General features: G+C 40.2%; 2 protein-coding genes across 2 annotated transcripts; one reads left to right on the top strand and one right to left on the bottom strand.

The window, feature by feature from the left end:
- Positions 1–6,072: 6,072 nt before the first annotated feature.
- Positions 6,073–9,070, bottom strand: GH3.9 (putative indole-3-acetic acid-amido synthetase GH3.9). Its single transcript, XM_010271194.3, has 4 exons — positions 8,756–9,070; positions 8,337–8,438; positions 7,205–8,040; positions 6,073–7,098 (listed from the first exon to the last, which is right to left on the bottom strand). The coding sequence occupies exons 1-4, from the start codon at positions 9,043–9,045 to the stop codon at positions 6,515–6,517; spliced, it is 1,812 nt and encodes a 603-aa protein (XP_010269496.1). The 5' UTR covers positions 9,046–9,070; the 3' UTR covers positions 6,073–6,514.
- A 2,143-nt stretch (positions 9,071–11,213) lies between these two features.
- LOC148800790 (uncharacterized) lies at positions 11,214–13,565 on the top strand. The gene is made up of 3 exons (XM_088903844.1): positions 11,214–12,105; positions 12,273–12,907; positions 13,014–13,565. The coding sequence occupies exons 1-3, from the start codon at positions 11,214–11,216 to the stop codon at positions 13,563–13,565; spliced, it is 2,079 nt and encodes a 692-aa protein (XP_088759970.1).

Here is a 13,565-nt window from a genome sequence, read left to right as displayed (position 1 = left end):
AAAGGATACAGATGTGAGGAGATAAACACCAACTCAGTCGTTTACTCTGAAGATGCAAATAAGTATTAATTTTCAAATGAAAAGCCTCTCAACAGAAGGCCCTCACCTTAGGTAACACTACTCTATACCAAATCTTTTTCATTGAGAAAGTCTTAGTGGGGTGGAGAGAGAGAGAGAGAGAGAGAGGAGGGAGGGAGAATCCATACAGCAAATAAATAGGAACAAGAGAAGGAGACTGAAGGGGTGGGGATCTAAATCATACCATCAGATTTTTACAGATCAAGAAAGATCCCACCTAAATAATTGAACAAATTTAAAACCAAGGATACCTCTAACTCCCTCAAACCCCTTGTAAATAATTTCACATGTCTAATTAACTTCTAACAGCATATTTTTTTTTCTATGTTGCATGCTCTATATGACTCAGTTATTGTAAGTATAATACTGAAATAAACGGTTTGAATGTCTCAGCATTTGAGGCCTCTTGCTAGCGTGCTTGATGCTTTTTATCCGTTTCTAAAATCAGCCAACATTTTAATCATGTGACACCATTTAGATCTCATTTGAGATCAAAAGAAAAACTACAGAATTCCATTTTTTCAGACATATTAGAAATGATGAAAATAGACCTTGGTTGAATCAATAGACACACCTAGGTTTTCAAGCTTCTTGAAAACCAAAATGAAATCTCAGAATTCTTCAGGTGTTATTGTAGATATATTTGGCACCAATAAGTGTGTCATTCACTCACTATTTCAAACCAAATCTTTTTTCTAACTAAAAGCAACTTCTCTAGTCCTTGTTCCACGAAACAAACATCATAGTAAACATTTGGGTTGTGAATGTTGTCATCATTCATAGCTTCAGTGTATCCCAGAATTGCATCATACTTTGGAATCCTCTACCAGTATTGATTGTTAACATCAACAACTGTTACTTGATGGCTTCAATATGCCTCTGGCTTGAGTAATACTTCAGATATTTTGCAAACACCTACATGCTCCAACAAAAATAATGCAATGGAGACTGCTATTCCTTGTATTCTCTGCTTTGTTCACTCTTCTCTCTGTTGAGCTCCCAAGGAAGATAATGCAACAGATGACTACTATTCTGGGTATACCCTTCAGGAGAACATCTGTAGTGTATTCTCTTTAAAAGTTTTACTTGTTTTCCTTACTAAGAGCAAAAATAAACTTATCCATCCAAAAAAAAAAGAGAGAAAACAAAATTGGAAAAGGATGAGATAGAAGCACATGTATGCTCAACTTTGTTACAGGAAGACGTGACAAGAACCAATAATCACCTCAGATACCTTTCCCTGAATCATAGGGCAAGTAAAACTAAGTGTTTTGCATCATTTATGTTTAAAACAAGCTGAATCATAAAATGATGGGCACCAAAAGAAGAGCCTATTTCTCAGAGGTTGCCCATTGATTTTAACCTACAGTCTACGAGCCATTCATGAGGAAGTCTAGAAGAGATGAATTTGATGCAATACCTCTTGCTGACAAAGTTATTAACATTAGTGTAAGAGCACATGCTATGCATGTGTTCAAGTATTAACCATATATGATAATATGTTATTTAAATTTAACTTTTATGATGGACATGGAACCCAAGGCAAGTATCTGCTTTATATAGTATAGATGTTGTAGGTCCAATTATCAGTAAAACGTAGGATGCTCAAGATTAAATATGCCATCAAGAAGAGATCAGGATAGTAAAACCAGACTGGGGCTCAATCTTGAGAAAATCTTGAAGAAAAGGCTACCGATTCACAACTGTACCACTCTCTGTACTGAATGCAACATGTGAAGGTTTTACTAATATTATGATTGTCCTAATTGATGATTCTGAGACAATGATTTCAGCATACTATTTTGAGCTGGGAAGGATTATTCATTGTGCTTTCTGGCTCTTACCCAAGAAAATATGCATTCTAGCTCCTTGCAGATTATATGGGCTAATGGTACAAAATCTGAAACAAAACTACCCAATAGATTCCACTATTCAATGGAGTTCCACCACAAAACTCAATAAATTTCTTAGCAGGTTCTTCTCAAACTAGACACCATTAGAGTAAATCCCAATCTGTATTATCTGTACCAGAATTGCATATTGGGGTACAGAGATGGGAGAAGTTCAGAGGTTACACTCTCGATGATATTGTTCAAAGATGATCTGCTGTGTCTCCTCCCTCCAGCATAGATGATGGTTCAGGATTGGATTATTTCTCTCCACAAGGAGATGGATGCTCTTTGGGGAACCTGGAATTCTCAGGAATGGGGAGGGAGATTATGGGAATGCAGGAGATATCATACTGGGATTGGGGTATTCAGTTAGAGCTGACTTCAGAAATGAAATCCTCACTTGAGGGCCTTAATCTCCTTTGTTTAATTGGATGGTTCAGAGACAACACTGACGACCCGTGGGCATATCGTCATCATGCTAGAGAAGCCAAGGATGTAGTTCCAGTTTGGAGATCTTTTTCAAATGGATTAAAAGATCAGCTAATGCAATGGTGATTTTCTAGCTAGAGTAAGGAGGGCAGAGTTGTATTTGGTGGTGGTTTTGGGGGGGGGGGATGTTCTCATAATTATTACCTTGTTTACAGGCAATGTGCATTCAGTCAACAAAAGAAAGCCAAAACGAAGAAAATGTATAGAAATTATCTACGGAAAAAACCAGTGGTTCCACCAAAAAAATTAAAAAAAAAAAAAAAAAAAAAAACCAGAAAATCCCAAGCATCTGCATTACAATAGACAGAATAGCCAACAAAAGAAAGCCAAATAGTCCCATCGACCAGCACTATGCAATGGAAAGAAAAGGAGAATTCCCAGCCTCAAGACAACTACCCAAAACTCAGCATTAATACAGTGATCTCAATGAAAGTCAACACGAGCCCCCTTAAAACAGCAGAGAATAAGAAGGGCATGTCATCATATATAAGCGTGCAAGAACCGGAGAGATTCAAAATCAAAATTTTTAACCAACCAGTAAAACGGAACCCTTCTCCTATCAAGCTTCTGAATCTGCCCTTTCTTCTTTGTTCGTCTGCGTACCAGGAAAGTAGAGTAGCAGATGGTTCTCGCCCTAAGAGGAAAAAAGGGATGATTAGGGTTTTAGAATTTAATGGCAAATATGGGAATAGCATAGTCGATGATCGAACTTGCCTTTATCGACTCTTCAAATCACTTCTAATCAGCTTCTTGGAACGACTTGGAATGCCTCCTTGACTTCTCGACTCCTTTGTTCAATTGCTCTCAGTGGTGATTTAATATAAGGTGAGATTGAGTGAATCTCTCTCAGTTGGTAGCTTTCCGTTTTTGGGTGGGAGACGAAGTGGAGAAGAGGAGACGTTCCTCTCTCAAAAACGAAGCAGCAGAGAGTGGCGCACGAACACACCAATGTTTTTTGGAGGGAAATTTTGTTATTCAGCCGGTCCAAGAAAAATTCATGACGGGCCGGTTCAATGTTTTAAAACCGCCGCCCTGTTTTCTATTGATCGGTGCTTTGATCCAATCTTGATGCTTATGCTGAAATCGCCAGTATACATGGGTCTACCCCGGCATTTTGTTTAACCGCCGGTTTAAAAACGCCGGCTTAGCCGGTTTTTCTTGTAGTGAGGATAAGGAGTTTAGAGCCATTAGGGCCAAGTTTGACATGGCAGATTCCATTTGGTGTTTGCCATGGATTCCCACTTCACGTAGGAGACCAAATCCAGTAGGTACGACATAGAAAGCACATTCAGCGAGCACTTTGTAATAAATATTCTAATAACTGTTAAAAGTCGTCAAAAAAGAGTTTGAAAGTACTTATTTAACACGTTTAGTATGACGTGCCTAACTGATACCGACTCAATTCACCCGGGTCTGCAACATGCACCAACATTTGCCTCCACGACAAGTGGAAGTGATCCACATCACTGTTCTCCCTGCCATCCAAGCTTGGGACGTATGGTGGTCTCCAGCCCAGCAATGACCATCTGCCATTCCTCATCATCAGTCCATGTGGTGGTTTGACCGGAGGTCCAAGTAATGACCAATCAAGATCCAGTCTTGCTCTAAGTACATGTATGCATCTGATAGACTGATACAGGTCCTCCATCCACTATGCCTGAAAGTGGTGGTGTGAGTGTAGAGTTTTAGGTTTAACATGGCAAGCTGGAATCCTTAACAAAGATTTCAGCATCTTCTCTATATCTAGCATCCTGCAACTAACCCACAGACTTGATGATTATCAAAGTAAAGTTAAGCATTCTCATGGTGTAAAGTGAAGTATGAACACTCTTTCTTTAATTCTTTGTCTACTCTTTGAGAGTGAACCAACCTTCTTTCTTTCTTTCTTTTTTACATGAGATCGAAATCAAAAGTGAATCGAATAATGGGCAACAGTATTTCTTTTTTAATGACCACCCATCAAAAATCCAAATAGCATCTTTATTCGTTTTTCTTAGAGATCCCCAACCAAGCCTTGAGTATCAACTTGTTGTGGTTATCTGCAAGTACATGCTCATGGATAGGGGTGTTAATGGACCGGTTTTGGATTGGATACAACCTAATCTAAATTTTATCAAGTCGGATTTAAATGATTCGTTGTAATTATTGGATTTGGCCAATCTAAAATAAATTGGTCTATATTCTTATCAGTCTGAATCGGACCTAAACCAAATTCCCAATAACTTGATCATGAGACCAAACGACCCTTGTCCAATTTAAAACCGATCAAAACTGAAATCCATATAAAAACACTTTTATGAAGGCACTCTTACAAAAGCACTTTTATAAAAGTAATTTTATGAAAAGTATTTTTACAAAAGTAAATTACTTTTCATGTAAAAGAACTTTTATAAAAACACTTCTATAAGAGTACTTTTATACGAAAGCACTTTATAATAAAGTGCTTTTACGGAAGTCTGCGCTTAAACCCCTCCAAATGGCCACTTATGGTTAGGGGGCTTAAAAGCATTTTGACTTTAGATTGTTATGATTTTAAAAGCAATTTTTAGTATTTTTACCAAACAATCAAAACACTTCTTTGGCTCATATTTATTTTCCTTCCATCCCCCAAAGCTCAAAAGCAAAAGCTTGTTCTAAGGAAGCTATGGTATATAAATATATAGAATATGGCAAGTATGGATTCAAATATACATCAAAAGTACATATATCTACTAGTTAATGTCCCTATATGGTGATCACTTAGTAAGCACTAAGCACACACCTAATCCATACATAGGGAGAAGGTTAGGGGTGCTCATAAAACATCTAAAAATCAAAAAACCAAACCAAAAAATGTGGTTAACCGAACCAACCAATATGTGTGTGTATATATATATATATATATCACATATTATTTATTTTATATATTTGGAAAAATTCTTTATCAGTACCCTATACTTTGGCTTGAGTGACAATTTGGTCCCTGAACTTTCAAAATGTGACAATACAGTACCTACCATTAACCATTCCGTTAATCAGCCGTTAAGTGACATTTGAAAAGTCAAAAATGCCCTTTGAATTCCATCTAATTCTCTTTATCAACCATCCAAACATTGACAAATAAAATGAACAGTCCTAAATTCTAGATTCTTCTAAACAGTCACCAACTTTTTTGAATAGAAGATGCTAGGATTTGGGACTGTTCAGTTTTTTGTCAACATTTGGATGGTTGATAAAGAGAATTAGATGGCATTCGAAGGGTATTTTTGACTTTTCAAATGTCACTTAACGGCTGATTAACGAACTAGTTAACGACAGGTACTGGATTGTCATATTTTGAAACTTCAAGTACTAGATTGTCACATTTTAAAGTTTGGGGACCAAATTGTCACTCAAGCCAAAGTACAAGGTACTGATCGGGAACATTCAATAACAAGTAGTATCTATCGGTTTGAATATAATATTACATATATTTATAATATATAATACAAATATGAAAAACTAAATAATCGAATCAGTCAACCAATTAACAAGTAGTACCTATTCGGTTTCGGTTTGAAGATATAAAAAAAAAACAAAAAAACGATATAACCATTTTGATTTCAAAAAAAAAAAAACCTCCATAATTCGATTAACTGAACCCTAAGCACCCTTAAATAAGATTGTCATTTGGCTAAAATCTTCGACATACAAAAATTACAAACTAAAAGCTTAATTTGGATTAGACTACGCATACATTTCCATTCCAACATATAATAAATTAGCAAGGTAGAAGACTATAAGGGTCCGTTTGGTTCATAGTTGGAATCAGAATCAGAATGATTAATTTTCATTGTCTGTTTGGTTCACACAGGAATGGAAATTAAAATCAGCAGAAGTGGAATTTCATTCTCAAGGGAGGGGCAGGAAATGGCCATTCCCTCAAATGGGGGAATGCCATTCCAACAGGAATAAGAATGAGATTTCGATTCCACCCAACCAAACAGTTAGCTCATTCCCATTCCAATTCCAGACCCCTGTTCCTGCAAACCAAACGGGCCCTAAGTACATTTGATTATGATTAACTTATAGCTAAATTATGGGATCCATGTTGGATCCCTTGGGCTAAAGAAGCAAGCCTTAACCCTAGAGTTGAGCAACTCAAGTCCAGCAGCAGACTTGATGCACCTCGGAGTCTTGTATTGATTGATCGAACCCCCCTGGCTAATGCAAAGGTCCATCAACGCATCGAATGTCCCTGCCCCCACCAAGCGTATCTCCAAGGGACCCACAGACTTATCGTATGCACGGCATCGTCTATACACATAATCAAGCGACTCCTCTACCGTAGAGCAGCACTCCGGCAGGAGGTGAGCATCAAACAGAGATACCACACCGTTGGTCGTCGATGAGTGCTGCAGGTGCAGCACCTCCCAGTACAACACGTAGTGCCCAGGTATGGTCGACGTATCAGCATAACTAGTGTACTCTACAAGTAGAGCATTGTATGGTTCTAACAGCTTCTTCGCCATGGACACGCTCTTGTGAAGATCCTCTTCGTTCGTCTTATCGGTGTCGATGCTCAATACAACATTCCTCCGGCAGATGAATCGGAACTGTGGAGCGCGGTTGTAAAATCCGGTCACCTGGAGCACATCTCCGATGCGATATCTATAAAGTCCTACTCCCAAGTCCCAACAAAGAAGAAGAATCAGTTTTAATTTGCTTTAGTCAGGTTTAATTTAGGATTATTCTCTTACTAATCAATCAATGCTTGACTGACTTACCAGCAAAGGTTGTAACGACAAGTTCGTAATAGCAGCCAGGTCTAACATGGGCAAGATCGACCAGCTTATCAACTGGCACTACTTCTTCTTCATTGCCGGCGTCCATCATCAGCAATAATCGCCCGTTGTCACCCAAGGGGATGAACTCAAAGTAACCCATGTTGGGTAAAAGAGTGTATGACACTTCTGCGGGATCACATAAGGGATTCAAGTTGACGCCGAAGTAACACTCAGATGAAGCGTACATGGTGCAGACCAAAGGTAGCTTCCCTCCACTGTAGAAATTGAGGGCCGGTATGTATTGGGCCATGGTCCCAGTGACTACAGCTTCAATGTACTTGGCTCTAGGCCATAACTGACACAGTATCCCCTTCCATGATTTACACCTACAGATGGCCTCGATCTCATCGGCAAGAAGTGGGTTGGGTGACCTTAGCACGTCTGACATGGCTGTTCGACATCCGGGATCGACTATTGTGGTAGAGTCGAGAGAACCAGTTCTTATGTCATTGCACAAGTGTACCCAGTTGCGCTCAAGGAAGCTAATGGCTCGGAGGAAGGCCGACGCAAACACAGCTCCAAGACGTAACACTTGATGTCTGTGGACTAAGCCGGCTAGGAGTTGGCAGTACATGCTCTGCCTGTTATCAGTGCAAAGGATGGCCTGGTCGGGGCTGGTGTAGTCATTAAAAGGGTCCGGCGGTCGACACTTGAAGTGTTTGCTCTTGTAATAACTGGTCAGGACAGGCCGTGTGGGTATGCCGGAGGGTGTCGGCGTCTCACTCTTCACAAAGTAGAGGTACATGGCCTTACCCTTGTCGAGGCCTGGGACATACCTGCAGGGAAAGGGAAAGCCAATAGAGAGAGACCTGGTTAATCAATCAAACATTCAAACTACAGGAATCAACGATCTTCATGGTTAAATAATGAACAATTGACCAGGTTTGGGTTGAGAATGCCTGAACCGGTGCCCGGTGGCTGGACCAGCGAAGCTTTTGTAGGGATTTGTTGGCTTTTTAGTGGACTGTTTTGATTTATATATAGGTCCACCATATCCATCAAAAATCAATTGTCTACGTTATAGCTAGGCAGATTGGACGTTAATGCAAATATGGAAACTGGAAAGTCTTACTGGTTCATGATCGGCATAATGAGATTATACAAAAAGGTTCTACGGTCAAGATCCTCTGCGATCGACGGCATCAGCTTTTGCTCTCCAGCCGAAGTCCCAGAACTGGTAATTAAGAACCGTAAACAGCAATATAATACATAAGGGGACTCCATCTCAAACATAACAAAACAAAGAATATAGACCATAACACCATATATAAAGCTCTAAAATGGCTAACTAGCATATTGCAATGAAGACTAAGGAGTGTTATTTGCTTCCACCCTCTATTTGGGTTGTCTCTTTGTGTGGATTTTTCTCTCATTTCTTTTTAATCTTCATGTGGGGTGTGCATGTATGTGCCTGTGTTTGTGTCATCTCTTTCAAGTTTCAACTTCCAAATTCCAAGTCCATCTGAGAGAAAGAAAGACAAACAGACCCACCTGCGTAGCATCTCAGTTATGGTTTGGCCGGATATAAGGGAAGAGTCTTCACCATTGGCGATTCTCTGAATGTATGGCTGGATATCAGCGTAAGTAACGACCGGAACAAGACGCTTGAACGTTGTCACCTCGGTGGGTTCTTTCATATACTTGTTCAAGTACTCGGTGTTCTTGTTTTTCATCAAGATGTCCTTTAAAAGGTTCACCTGAACTTCCCCAGTCCTCTCTGTTAACTTCTCCAGTTCCCTCAGTGCCTCCTCCCCTTTGTACTCTAACTTCTTCCCATCCATATGAGAGAGAGAGAGAGAGAGAAAATTGAGAGAACAAATACAAAGAACCTTCCACAATGTGAGTCTATTTATAATAATACTCTCTGGCTAAGATATTATTCTGATTACTAAAGGATACCCATGACTGATCAATTTTCTTACGCATCTCTAATACGATTTGATTCTGCCAGTACTGTGGGCCCTCAAGAGCTTTTCTTGATCGACTGGTGCAAAATAATTGGCTTCACTCCTGATGTTATGGCGGTAGCCCAACTTGATTGATTTCTACCGGTTTGTATCCAAATTGTGCAGTTTTTCTACGACCCATTGATGAGCAAAATCAATAATGGCCGTGTAGAAGATATGACGACACCCAAATCGAGAAGGGTTTTCTAAATTATAGACCTTATTCGTCTTCGTAGTCCTTCCAACCTGTACCTGTTTCAAAAACCGTAATGGATTCGATTTTAAGAATCTACATCTAATTTTTTAATATTTTTTATTATATATAAATAATAAATTAAATAAGTGAAATTGTGAAATAATACATATACAACAAAATTTTTAATTATTTGATTAAGACATGTAAAAAATACATAAACTATCAATTATTTATTGGCATGAGCTGTCAAACTAGGAGGATATTCCTTAATTCAAGGGACAATTCCTATCCGGAGTTAGTGATCACTTAAGCCAAGGAATAATAATCCTTATCATAGGAGTAGTTTGTATAGAACAAGAAAAGATGGAATAAGGCTTGTATATATATATTCATTCCCTTTAAAGGAAAAAAAAAAGAAAAGAAAGAATAATATCTTTCGTTCTACACGAATTGTCATGGTATCAGAGCATCGGTCCTACAGTGAGGGCATTCAAGCGGTGATCCTACAGTGATTGGCCACCCGTGCTGAGCCCAGAACGGTCGGCGAGCCCAACCTTACCTCCTCCTCTGTTAGTGGTAGCAGCATTGATCTTGGCAGCGATCTCCTTGGCCGCGTGCTTCTTAGGCTTTGTCCTTCTAGTCATGGTTGGTTCTCTCTCCGCCTGATGATCAACGACAAATCACCCAAAAACCAGGAGAGATAAATAGAAGTTCGGAGCAGCGATAAAGTAGTCTATCTCCGACGTCGGAAGTCGGACGCAGCCGGATAGGCGATCACCTCTTCCTCCGCCCTACGGACGCAGCCGGATAGGCGATCTCCAAAGGACCTCTGCACGTTCAATCTGCTGGGCAAATTTATCGGTTCTGTGGAGCATCTACGAAGATCATCATCAAGATCACGTTCTTGAGCCGGATAGGCGATCTCCAAAGGACCTCTACACGTTCAATCTGCTGGGCAAATTTATCGGTTCTGTGGAGCATCTACGGAGACCATCATCAAGATCACGTTCTTGAGGTAATTCGTCACCATATTGGAATATTACTATTTTTTAGAGCTTTGGTTTTTTATCTCGGAGATCTGCGAAGTGCAAATGGTTTTTTCGACCAACAAGAGGAACTCGGATTCCTTCATCGAGATTGCAAACTTGGATTCCTTCGTCGAGATTGCAAACTCGGTGTTTGATTCCCAAGATTTTTCACCTCTTCCTCCGCCTTGTGGCACTAAGCTCTTCTGCTCCAAGACGCCATTAGCAAGGACACCCTTCGGTAGATACAACCATGTCCGATTCAGAAACCTCAGATCCGGTTGGGGAACAACGATCCAATCCTACCCTCACCAAATTGACCACCAGAATGGCTGAAATCCTGCACAGACCAACCTCGACTACAGAGACTCCTATCGCACAAATTGGCATCAAGTTGAACGGCACCAACTATGCTCTTTGGTCCCAAGTTGTTGAGATGTATATATCCGGCAAAGACAAATTGGGATATATTAATGGCGAGCTTCCCCAGCCTCCTCAGACTGACCCAACCTTTCGAAGGTGGTGCACGGACAACGCTATTGTCAAGGGCTGGTTAATTAACTCCATGGACGTATCCTTGATCGGTAACTTTATTCGATTCCCTACGGCAAAGATGGTGTGGGATTCTGTTGCTACTACCTACTTTGATGGCAGTGATACCTCGCAAGTATATGATCTTCGACGCCATGTGACCCGCTTGCCAGTCTAGAGGATCTCTTGAAAAATATTATAATGATCTCCAAGGTTTGTGGCGTGAAACCGATTTTTGCCATCCAAATCCAATGGAGTGTGCTGCAGATATTCAACGGTATAATAATCTTCTTCAAGAAGAGAGAGTGTATATTTTCTTAAATGGCCTTGATGACAAACTTGACAAGATTCCAGCAAATGTACTCCAAATGCACCCGTTTCCCACTATTGAACAAGCATACGCACATGTTTGTAGGGAAGCTATCCGAAAAAAGGTCATGATCACCGGTAACAATATTGAAACTCCAGGAGCTGTTTTGGCCTCCAAAAGTGTTAAAACGGGACAACCTACTTCATCCTCAACAGGCTCTCTTTCTTTGAGCAACGGAAAAGCTAGTATGTCCTCTAAATCTCAAACATCTTTTGATAAAACTAAGTGTTCTCATTATGGTAACTCGAAGCATACCCGGGAGAATTGCTTCAAACTACATGGCTACCCCAACTGGTGGCATGAACTCCAAGCCCGGAAACGTCAAGATAAGGCTGAAACTGGCGGTAAGGCTACGATGGTTACAGCAGAACCCCAACTGTCATTCACATTGCCTGTTGAACTACCACAAGGAGACGTACACCTCTCAGATTCATGGAACAATCTTCCCCACAACACTATTGATAGCAATGCATGGATACTTGACTCGGGGGCTACTGACCACATGACCTATGATGCCACTGATTTTTCAAAAACTTCACCACCAAGATGGACTACAATTGTTAATGCCAATGGGGCTATATCTCCAGTCACAGGAGCAGGCACTGTGACCTTGTCACCTACAATATCCTTAAAGAACACTTTGCTTGTTCCCTCTCTCTCCCATAAATTACTATCTGTTAGCCAAATTTCCACTTATCTAAATTGGGTTGTGCTCATCTATCCTACTTTTTGTCTTCTTCAGGATATTCTCACCAAGGAGATAATTGGGTGTGGTACTAGGAGGGGGGGCTCTACTACATGGATGATCTTAGTATGGGTCGAGCACATCATGCACATCATCAAAGTAATACCAAAGAACAACAAATTTGGATTTGGCATCGCCGGTTGGGACATCCATCATTTGGTTACATGAAGCATTTATTTTCGGATTTATTTACAGATATGCAGCCTCGTGAATTTCAATGTGAAACTTGCATCTTAGCTAAGAGTCATAGAACTATCTATCATTTAAGTATGAATAAAAGTAAAGTTCCATTTGCTTTAATTCACTCTGATGTATGGGGGCCATCCCCGGTAACTACGGTGTCTAGGTTTCGCTGGTTTGTAATCTTTGTTGATGACTGCACTCGCATGACATGGTTATATCTGATGAAACATAAAGATGAAGTGTTGACTGTATTTCAATCTTTCCATATGATGGTGAAGGCTCAGTTCTCCACTAAAATTCAAGTTCTCAGATCTGATAATGGCGGGGAATACATAAATCAACGGTTCCAAAATTATTTCCGGATTCATGGACTACTTCATGAGACTTCATGTCCACAGACTCCACAGCAAAATGGCATTGCTGAGAGAAAGAATCGGCACATACTCGAAACTACTCGTGCTTTGCTACTTGGAGCACATGTACCTAACCGACACTGGGTTGATGTTGTTGCTACTGCTGTGCACCTCCTTAATCGAATGCCATCACGTGTCTTACATTTTAAGACACCATTACAAGCTCTTTCATCACATGTCTCTCTGCCATCCGTGTTGATGATTCCACCTCGAGTTTTTGGCTGTGTGGCATTCGTACATCTGCATAAAAATCAATGCACAAAACTTGATCCACGAGCAACTCGGTGCTTATTTTTGGGGTATGCGTTACATTAGAAGGGATACCGATGTTATGATCCAGCCACCCAATGGACCTACGTTACCATGGATGTTACTTTTTTGGAATTTGAAACATTCTACTCTCCTTCTGAAACCAATTGTTCTCTTCACGGGGAGAGTCAGTAGTGATTCAACAGAAAATGTGATCAATGAAGAACCTTCTACAACTAGTGTAGTTTCAAGAGAGACATCTACAACACCGGAAACGTCTACATCGCCATCGCCACTTCCAGCAAAAGAAATAGAGACCCCAACCTCCACAGTACCCGAAGATCCATCTCCTGAGAATATTCCTAAAGCGAATGACCCTGAGGTAAACTCTCCTACTACGCCTTCAAGCTCTAATGATATGAATACTTCTGCTGGTTACACTTTACCTTTCAGGCATAATCGTGGCAAACCGTCAAATAGATATTCTCCAGATATTGAGGACTGGAGGTCAAAGTATCCAATTGCCAATTATGTATCAACAAAGAGACTCTCCAAACCTCTCAAAACATTTGTGCAAGAATTTTCCTCACATCATATTCCTACCAGTGTTCAAGAAGCTCTAACAAACCCAAAATGGACATAG

Source organism: Nelumbo nucifera, chromosome 4 (genome assembly GCF_055504915.1).
Source record: "Nelumbo nucifera cultivar China Antique chromosome 4, China Antique-T2T, whole genome shotgun sequence".
Lineage (NCBI taxonomy): Eukaryota > Viridiplantae > Streptophyta > Magnoliopsida > Proteales > Nelumbonaceae > Nelumbo > Nelumbo nucifera.
Note: the sequence above shows the minus strand (reverse complement) of the source record. Positions and strands in the feature narration are given on the sequence as shown.